This window comes from Cicer arietinum, chromosome 4 (genome assembly GCF_000331145.2).
Source record: "Cicer arietinum cultivar CDC Frontier isolate Library 1 chromosome 4, Cicar.CDCFrontier_v2.0, whole genome shotgun sequence".
NCBI lineage: Eukaryota > Viridiplantae > Streptophyta > Magnoliopsida > Fabales > Fabaceae > Cicer > Cicer arietinum.
Genome location: NC_021163.2, coordinates 61,455,571 through 61,466,210, shown reverse-complemented (window position 1 = coordinate 61,466,210; position 10,640 = coordinate 61,455,571). Strand labels below are relative to the sequence as shown.

General features: G+C 27.7%; 1 protein-coding gene across 1 annotated transcript; it reads right to left on the bottom strand.

Annotated features, from left to right (window-relative positions):
• Positions 1-318: 318 nt before the first annotated feature.
• On the bottom strand, positions 319-3,506 carry LOC101501694 (protein indeterminate-domain 7-like). The gene is made up of 3 exons (XM_004498822.4): positions 3,050-3,506; positions 2,122-2,521; positions 319-1,413 (listed from the first exon to the last, which is right to left on the bottom strand). The coding sequence occupies exons 1-3, from the start codon at positions 3,180-3,182 to the stop codon at positions 534-536; spliced, it is 1,413 nt and encodes a 470-aa protein (XP_004498879.1). The 5' UTR covers positions 3,183-3,506; the 3' UTR covers positions 319-533.
• Positions 3,507-10,640: the final 7,134 nt, after the last annotated feature.

Genomic DNA, 10,640 nt, shown 5'->3' with positions numbered 1-10,640 from the left:
ATCAAAGTCTATAATATTTAAAAATTGATCACAATAATATTGATAAGCATACCAGAGTTCTATACATTTTTTTTTCTTTTAATAAATAGAGAGAATCTCTATTTTTATTTGTGAAAAATAAGTTTATCAAATCTAGTTTTTTAGTTACCATTGACTATCATAATTTTGTCAAAACAAAAGATATAAAAGATGTTATTAAAAATTATGAACATAAAATATACTAAAATTTTAAATGTGAGACGTACAATTTTCCGAGAAAATTAGAATACAAATTCAACATGTTGTAAGAGTTTAACTCCTTCCACTAGATCCAACCACTTTTGATGCTTAATCCATTTTTATTTATTAAGAATTAATAATTTAATATACGAAAATTGATCTATATAGAAAATGAAATTACATTATACAAGTGAAAAAAAGTTACTAAAGGAACACCTAAAATAACAAGTGTATAGTACCTTAGTTTAAGCTAAGAGAGTTTTGAAGTTTAAACTCATAAAACTAACATAACAACATATTATCTTAAAACCTGATTAACCTCTCCAAAAAGTTTGATTTTGATTTTGCTTACCAAACGATAAAGAAGCCAAAGGATCATCAATATTTGTAGATATATTGAACAAGTATTGATCTCTTTGTGAAAATGCAGCAAGACTCAAAAAATCCTTTGTCATTTCACCATCATCATTTGCACCACCACCACCCTTGTTGGTTTTACCAAAATGAGAATAATATTGTGTTGGTTTTGAAACAAGTTCTCCAAAGTTATTATTATTATTATTATTATTATTATTATCATCTCTTTGTTGATCATCAAACATTCCTACCACAAACCCTTGATCATGCAAAACAGAAGAAGATGCTTCAAAGCAATTATTATTATGAGAGGTTATTGTAGCTTTATTCTCATAAGATTCCAAACAATGAGAAAAATCTGTCCCTATTTCTTCACGTGATGGCATAATAACCATATTATTATTTCCATATTGAGGCACGTGAGTTTGCATGTTTAAGTGGGGCCTACAAATAGAGGTTTCAGTTTTGTTCATTGTTACACCTATTTGTGATGCTTTTTGTAGTAATGCAGTGGCAGACATGTGAGGAGAATCAGAAGAATTATTATTGGAGTTGAAAGAAGGAAATAAAGTTGTAGGGTTAGGGTTTTGATGATGGTGGATTGGGAGAATTTGTTGTTGTGGTGTTGAGCTAGAGAACCATGATGGTATTTGTTGTCTTAAATTGAAGTGATTCATCTCTTCTTCTTTTTTAAGTGATGGTGCTTCAAAACTTCCATGGCTATGATGAAATTGAGAGTGAGAAGTGAAATTTTGAGGGTTCATTGATGTGCCATTAATATTATTCTCATGTGATAAAACTTCACAGAAGGCTCTATGAGTGATAAAACTGTCCCTTCTACAACCCACAAAATAACACACTAAATTTAGAAATCAGATAAAAAAAAAACTAGATTCGTTTTTGCACACATATATTATCAAATGTAATAAATATAATAGTCATTTTATCAAATTATTTTCATTAACAATTGGTCTGATTAATGTATTAAAACTTTAAAAGTAATATACATATAGTAATATATAATTGAATGGTACAAGTGGAGAAATTTTTATATTGAAAAGTGTACATGACATTTATATTAAAATATTTTTTTTTCTAAAGTGATACAAATGAAGTATATATAACATAATGAAACAACATCAAATAATCAGATAAAATTTACTCAATTAAACTTTAAGGTATGAGTATGTTCACTTTTCACTTGTATATATTGTACTTGTAACCAAGAAAATATATATACCTTATAGTTTTAATTTGATATTTTTCTCACATTGCAATCACACAACAAAACTTTGTTGTGACTATAATTAATAATTCACAATAAAAACCGTATCACAATGTTGTAAGGCATCATACACAAAGAAGTGATAAAATATTTTTTTTTTATCTTACTTTGTCTTTATATTATATTATAGACCTTAAAGAACAAAATTTTTTATCACACAAATTTTGGATTTTTGACTCATTAATGAACGTGGCATGCATTATTGATCCCTTTTTGGATTTTATAATGCTGAATTTAAACTAATAATAATTTATTCTTACCTTGAGAAAGGGGTTCCACAATCACACTTATACTCTCTAGTGCCACAAATTTTGGAGTGAGCTTTCCAATCGGATTGAACAGCATACTTCTTAGAACACTTCTCACACTTCCACTTCTTCTCACCGTGCTTCCTAAAAAAGTGCTTCTTGATTCCAGTTAGGTCACCAAGTGCTCTTAAAGGATCATGGTGAACACATGTTGGCTCTGGACACACATACACTTTCTTCCTTATAACTTCATTGTTGTTTCTTTTCTTTAACTTCCATGGCAAATTATGTCCTCTTTTATGAAGCTGAAGATTCTGATCTCTTTGAAAACCTTTGTTACAAATCTCACAAAGGAACCTGTTTGTTGCTATCAAGGTTTGGGGTGTCAAAGCTATCACTTCTGCCTCAGGGTCTGAAAATTACCAAATCAAGGAACAACATTTTAACTAGCCACAAAATAACATTTATAATTAATATGCTAATTCCCTATAATTTTTTAATTAATAGAGGGCATATATATTTTTTATCTTTGCTTTTGTTTTCAAAGAACAGTAGTATATTTTTGTGTTCTATATTTTTTTACATCAACAGGTCAACGTGTCTGTGTTGTATCTGATGTCTGTGTTCTATATTTTGAACATTAGAAAGATGTGTTTGTGTTGAATTTGGTATCCATGTCGATACTTCGATAGATAGTTATGGTTTTAAATTGCAGTCAACTACTGCAATTGTGGTCGCATTCGCATATAAATGATTTTGAGATCTCCAGAGTAGCATCACACCAACAATTGCAACAATTTCTTCAAGCATATTTTCATGTAATATAAATGGTTTCAACTTAACTGCAATTGCCACCAAAAGGAGAGGTTTTTGCACCAATTAAACCTTATAAATAGACCACAAATTAAAAGGAATTACAAATATTGGTGTACTTTATTACCTGGGTGGCCAGGAAGATTTCTCTTCCTTTTTGTTGAAGCATTTTCATTCTTGTTTGCTGAAGAAGCACTTATTTCACTTGAAACAGATGTCAAATTTGACATATTTTCATCCACAGCAAAACCTTTCATCATCTCTATGCAATATATGTGAGAGTAATTGTTCTACAAAGTTTTGTTTATATATGAAAGAAGAAAAAGTTGAATAGATCTCAAGATGGATATTCCTTCAAAGTTATATACACATCAAAATCTAGGTAGCACAAGTTTTAAAAAACAAAAAACAAAAAACAAAAAAGCTATAACATCAAGAATTTGCTAATTAAGCATAGTTAGTTTCCTACTTAGTTGTGGAAATTTCAGAAGTTTGTTTGTGTGTGTGGAGGGGAAAGATAGAGAAGAATATTGTGGAGGAGAAAAAGACCAAAACACAAAGCCAAATTGGCTTGTTATGAAAGTGCACTTTCTGTCTTATCCTCTTTTTTCTCCTTCAATAATTGCATATTACATTATAACAAATATGATTTTTAAATATATATGATGCATGTGACTCACTTTAAAATAAATGAATAATAATAATAATAATGTATTGGTAAACAGTAAATAAAATTAATTGTGTAAGTGACATTGATTGATTATTGAAGCAAACATTCTCCTCCATATAAAAAGAGGTATGGTCCATGAAAGATGATGAGTGACTGATTATATGAATTCACTTTTTAACATCTCTTGGGTAAAACAGATAAAAACTAAAAAGCAAAACTGCTTTTTTCCTCTGTATTCACACAGACACTGCCATGAATAGTTTCTTATCACATATTGGAATCTGCAGATAACAGACAAATTAAGATCATATGCACAACAATATATATTATGTTTTTATATATAAGTAATTATATTTCTCTTTTCTACATTTTTATATATTCAGCCAATCAAATAAGTAATTAATCTAAAATCACTTTGTTTAACAAGATTAATAACTTAATTATCAACATTGATCATTTCAAAAAAAATCTAAAATATGAGTATTGAATAGTGATGTAAAATTGGCTCAAAATTTGCACAGTACTTTCATGTCATTGATTAAGATTGAACTTGTGAAATACAATGAGATCAAATAAATGATATATAGCAAAAGATGAAATGTGGTGATTGAGTTAGAGGATTAATCCCTAATTGAATATGTTGACAACAACTAACAACTAACTTAATCCCTCAAGTAAATGACTTGGTCAACTAAAAACAATTCTTAAGTAAATGGATTATTTGGAAATCTCACAATCAAGCTATTTTTGTGTGGAAAAGCAATCTGAATGGGAAGACTTACTAGAACAAGTAAAATTAATATCGTGGAGTTGGCTTTTATTATTCTTTCTCTTAGGGGATTGAAAATCTTTAAGGCTTCTATTTGGGAGTTTTAAGAGAGGGAAATTAAGGGAGGGTTTGGACGAGGGAAAAAAATATTAAAATGTAGAAATGTTCCACCTAATTTGATAAAGTAATTTTTGTAGAAGATTATAAGAGAAAATTTTAATTTTAAAGAGTATTGAAAGACCATGGAAAGGATTTTAGAATTGGTCAAAACCATCTAAAATTTCTCTTTAAATATTTTGTTTTTGATTTCCCCAAAAAAAAAAATAAAATATTCGAGTACATATTTGAAGGGTTTTAGAGTAATGTTTTAAATTCTTCTATACTTTTATAGAACAACACTTATATGGTAGCAAACACAAATTATCTGTGTTTAGACACACTTACAAGTAGAGGTGTGCAAAATAAATAATTAATTGAATTATTTTAATAAATTGAACGCCACTGCAAAAAAAAAATTATTAAATAATTTATGAATTGAATCACATCTTTAAAATAAATCAGTTAATCAAACTTAATTCAAAATCTAATTTATTCATTTTAAAAATTTTTTTAACCTTAATTGAGATATTTTTCTTAGAAAATTTTGGAACAATAAAATAAAAAAAGTTTAAAATCATTTTTTCTCTGAAAAAAATTCAAAAATATTTTTTTGAAAAATAATCAAAACTTTTTTTTTCCAATAAATTTTTTTATCAGGAATTTTTTTTAAATACTCAAATGAATTTCAAAATGTTTTTCCCAATTTTTTTTCTCAAAAAATTTGCCAAAATACTAGTTCGAAAACAATTTTAACTAAAAATATGTTCAAAAAATATAAACCAAGTTTAAACCTGTTAAGAAGTGAATTGAAATTGGTTCAGAAATTACCTAGTTTGTAAGAAAGTGGTTTTAAAGAACTGAACCAAATCATTAACGTGGTTTAATTTAATTTAATTTTTATACTATAAACACCGCTATTCCCAAGTGTTAAAAATAAAAAACAAAATAATTAATTTATTATTATTACTATTGATATACTAATTTTTCATTTTTTACATTATTTTATCATTTGCGAGTGTGCCTAAATTCAAAATATTTTTCTTTGTGCCTTCACAAGTTTTGCTCACTTTTACAATGCTCTTAAAAATAAAAAATAGATTAGATATAAACATTTTCTTATTATTTTCTATAAAATAAATCGAAAGATTTTTTTTCTTCTTTATTCTCTTCCCAATCCCTCACTTCAAAACTCCCAACCAGAGTTTGCAAAAATTTCTTATGAATTATGTACCCAATTTTTTTGTTTGTGTGAGTTTTTCTTGTGTGGAGTATTTTCTTAAGACGATGGTCAGTAACACACTCTCTAACACATATTTTCTTGCATACTATTGGTTAACATTTACATATATCCACAAATTATGGGGATTTTATATGAATCTAATGATATTGGTATAAATTTTAACCAATCAAAAATAGTATATTAAAGAATATCTTGTTAGCATTTTTTTTCTTAGATATATAAATCTGCATGCAATAGACAAAATTTTAGTAATGAGACTTAAATAGACTGCACAATTATAGAATTTGAACTAAAGATTAATCTTGGTTTCAAAAACAACAATTGTGGAGCGTTTTTAATTTGTGCTTAGTCAATAAGAAATAATTAAAGATAAGAAGGAGAGAGTCACACAGTAATTTATCTTGATTCACCCAAGGTGGGCTACGTCTATTCCTCACAATTTGTGAGCTTTTCCACAATTGTGCTTAAACAAGAATATTCTTGCTTTTCTCACAAAATTTGTTGATCAATCTTGATCAGTTACAATATTTCACCTTGAAAGGATTTCCTACAGTTACCTTTCAATCCATAAAGTGTTTTTACAAGTCACATTTTAATCACAAAGGATTTTTACAAATCACTCAAATTATCTATAAGAATAAAGTCTTGAGTTTCAAATAAAATATTGAAAGAAGATTGATGGATCAGAATCAACTCAACACTTGTTTGAGTTTGATTTTCAACATAAAACTCAGTAAAAAGATCCTTGAATCTAGTGAAAAAGAGCTGGAGCTTTTGCTTGATTGAAGAGCTTAGATTTCTCAAGTATGATTGTTTAAGTGATTGATTGCTTGCACTCGAAACTCTTGTTGTTATCTTGACCTTGAGGTTCCTTTTATAGGCGTGATGAAGGTTGATGACAACTCATGTAGTATTTAGAAATCTAGTTGTTCAGATTTATCATTAATAAACATGTGTTCTATTTGATCAAAAACGTTCTTGCTTTATAACCAAAATGTTCTTCGTTTATGCTTTGAGTGAATGCTAGACTAAGAGCTTTTGACAGCTATTTGGTGTCGGTCTTTTTCTGTTTTGTATAGAGACTGCCTTTCTGCAGATATGCAATGTAACGTCCCGCTTTTTCGAGACATTAACTAAAGAAATTCTAAACATAAAGATACATATTCTTTTTATTTATTTATAAGATTATCTTAAATATTCATTTACTTTAAAACCAATTAATAACTTTTTCAATTGTACTTTGAAAAATAACGAGTCAGAGTATTCATAATTGATCATAACTCTAGACATTTGTGGAAAACCCATCCAACAAGTCTAACACCAGTACAAAAGTACATCGGAGCCTGCAACTACATGCTATTGTAGTTTCTTGCATATCTCCTACTAGGTTGACCGCGACATTATTCGCTCAAATAACACTATATGTGACATAATGCCAAATGTAAGAGTAATCCACTAAATAGTGCTTGCAAAAGATATCCTATTGCCCAGGCAAGTCCCTCCGCGAGGCCAAATTTAAATAAAGCAAAGGAGAGGACTCGACTACCAAGAGATAACCCTATTTTAAATAGTAGAGACTAAAAGAAAGCACAAAAACTAGGATCACGAACGAAAAGATAAACTTCTTTCGTAATTCATGCTTTTCTGTTTTTATGACCAAATATTTTTTCTTGATTTCCATTTCAAATTGTTCTCTGGACTTTTTATCAATATGAGGTAAATAACAAACACAGAGCAAACAAACATGCATATATAATTGTTATAGCAAAAATATAAATAAATCATGTACTTCATTTAACAATTAAAATCACAAAGCACCAAAGATACAATTCAACCAAAATGCACAAATTTTATTTGTTAGACTATATGTCAATGCATGATTTTGTAATATCACCATCCTGTAGAGCAAAGAGTCCCACCATTGGACAATGTCCCACCATTGGACAAATACTCTTCAGAGTTTCATGTTCAGTACCCCACCATTGAGTATTTTTCTGAATCACGTTGTCTTTTCAAGGAACTGTCGTCACGTACTCGGGACTAGGTCCAGACCACCAATGCATGCATGAATATCATAACACATCTTGATATATCAATAGTTAATAACAAAATAGATCACTCAACCAAAGCATACAAAACCATTCAACCTTATCATAAATCAACCTAGTTTAGACACAAGGTCATCACCTTGAATAACCACCCATTACCAATAAAAATACACAAATTACTTAATCTCATAATATCATTCATAAACATGTAATTCATATAGCACACATTTTGAAGATAACGCACAAACATAACCAATACATAACATCATAGTACATTTATATCACATATAATTCAAGTAGGAAAACGAATGAAGTGATGCCCTTACTTTTATGAGTGTCATTATTAAGGTTCCTACATAACAGTCTTTGCTCCAAAACGTTAGACCTTCACAAATTAATTTACTACCCACCTAGTGTCAAAACTCATCTTATCCTTAATTGATATTCAAGGTTTGGTGTTGGCTTAAAGTTTTATGATACGTCATTTCTTTATATTTTTAAAATATATCAATTATCTCAAATTAGCAAGCACACAAACAAGTACCAATAAAGAGATATTTTGAGTCTATATATTTGGCACAAGTGCCTCATTGCAAATTCAATAAAATTAAGACAATATGTAATTTTTCAAATATTGCTTTTAGATCAAACTTCTAATATAAGAAACTTCAAGGATCCGTAGTTCATTTCCTTAGTTCACTTCCAAAAATTTAATAATAAAATTTAACGACATTTCAACATAAACTCCATTTTAATTATTACAAAACAAACTAACAACTCTATCATAAAATTATTTTTATTTTATAAATCAACACAACATCCACACAATTGTCTCATAAAAATCACAACTTTAACATTCTAAAAAAATAATTATAACAACTTTCAAACCCATTTATTATTTATGAAAACATTGTTATTTTTAACATTAATAAAGTTTCTAAAAATTTATTCAACACTCAAACTATCACAATATAAAATTTTAACCACATAAAAATTGAGTTTTTAGCCAATAACTACTTTATAACGACTTTTACTCGATGTAAATTAATTTTTGACATAGATAAACATTTTCTCTAATCAAAATAGATTTTTATATCAATATCATAAGAAAATCAAGATCACTTCTAAGAAAATAAATTGCATATCACAATTTTACTTTTAAAACTAAAAAGAATTTTTTTACACAATAATAATAATAATAATAATAATAATAATAATAATAATAATAATAATAACAACTTCACCATAAAAATTAATTTTTTTTTCCAAAAGATCAAGAATTTTGTTATGCTAACAATGAAAAATTGTTAAACAAAGTTAATATGATCATAATGAAAGAGTTCTTACTTGAGGGGATGAATCAACTCCTTTAGAGGTTTTCTTGAATTTCTTCTTTTTCTTTCTTTTTCGCAGAGACGTTGTTGTGAATATTTAGATTGAGAATATGAGACGTTGGTTTTTTTTTTCTATCACTAATAAAGTTAAGGAACGTGTTGTTTTCAACCTAAGTCCATTAAGACCCTAAATATTCACTCACAAATTTATGTAATTTTATTTTTAACGTCTTCTTTCTTTTCTATTATTATTGTTATTATTATAAGTATTTTTTTTCTTCTCAAATACTTAGCAAAATATTCGGTCAAATTAAATACATCATGTCATACACATATATACTTGTCAAAAATAATCATTCAATAAAAAATATAATAATAATAACAACCATATTAGAAATTATAAAACAAATATATAAAATAAAAATATCTTTCATACATTACTAGTAATAAAGAAAAATGAGGGTCTTACATGCAATATCAATGTCTTATCCTTGTTGTCCTGTTTGTACTTGTTTCCTAAGGCATCAATCTGGAGATTGATCTTGTTATAGTTCTTTGATGTTGTTTTGCTTCTTTTAATCTTTTGTATTTGATCATGGTTCTGAGTTGCCTTGATGTTTAATTCACTTGAATTCTGGGTTTTGATTCTTCTCATTTTTAGAATATATTGTCCATAATGATCTTGTGTAAAGAATGTTGGTACTTTCGCAAACTAGAATGATCTTTATTTGACTAGTCTGGATGCTGTTAAAAACCAGAACAATTTTGGTTTGTCCTGCTACTTTTTATGAACCATAATGTTTTTATTTCTTTCAGAATGATCTTGTGTTGTTATATTAATACCTTCAACTTTGTTCAAATAATACACTCAAAAGGACAAGTTAAATAATATCGCAATGTAAAATTATAATTAAATTAATTAACTTTATTTAATTATCATCAAAACATTAATTTAAAATTTTCTTTCCACATAATTTTCCCTTGCTTTCGTTTTCCTCGATGGTCAAATTAATATCCAAAACACACTACTCCTGATTGGTTTTAGAACTCCATGTTCTACGGGGGTTTGTATGTGCAAGCTGGAGGAAACTAACTAAAGAAAAATGTTAAAAAACGACCCAGACTTAAAAAAATAATAATAACAAGACTTAAATTATTATATTTTAATATTTTAAGTGGAAAATTAAGTCCTTGAGATTAATATCGTGTCCAAGTGCTCTTAATTAATAATAGATATTGATGAAATCAAGAATGAATTATTTGTTTAGGAAAGTCCTATCAACCCAAACAAATAATTGGAGTATTATATTATATTTTCCATTAACATAACAAGCATCGTCGCCTTTTGAGCCAGTCTTTTGCATATTGAATTTTAAATTTATTTAAATAGTTTATTATAAAGATATCCATTTTATTACATTAGATTATGGAAGTCAAGTCGTACTCATAAATATAAATATTGTTTGCATTGGTTATGCATTTGCTCCTATAATTCATTATAAATATGTAGTGATATTTTAACCAAGTGGAAGACTCATTGAATGAATTTTGTATATAT

Coding starts and splice junctions, on each gene's coding strand:
- LOC101501694 (XM_004498822.4), bottom strand. CDS start 3,182: ATGATGAAAGGTTTTGCTGTGGATGAAAATATGTCAAATTTGACATCT. Junction 2,522..3,049: donor AAATCTTCCTGGCCACCCAG/GTAATAAAGTAC, acceptor GGTAATTTTCAG/ACCCTGAGGCAGAAGTGATA. Junction 1,414..2,121: donor TGTGGAACCCCTTTCTCAAG/GTAAGAATAAAT, acceptor TGTGGGTTGTAG/AAGGGACAGTTTTATCACTC.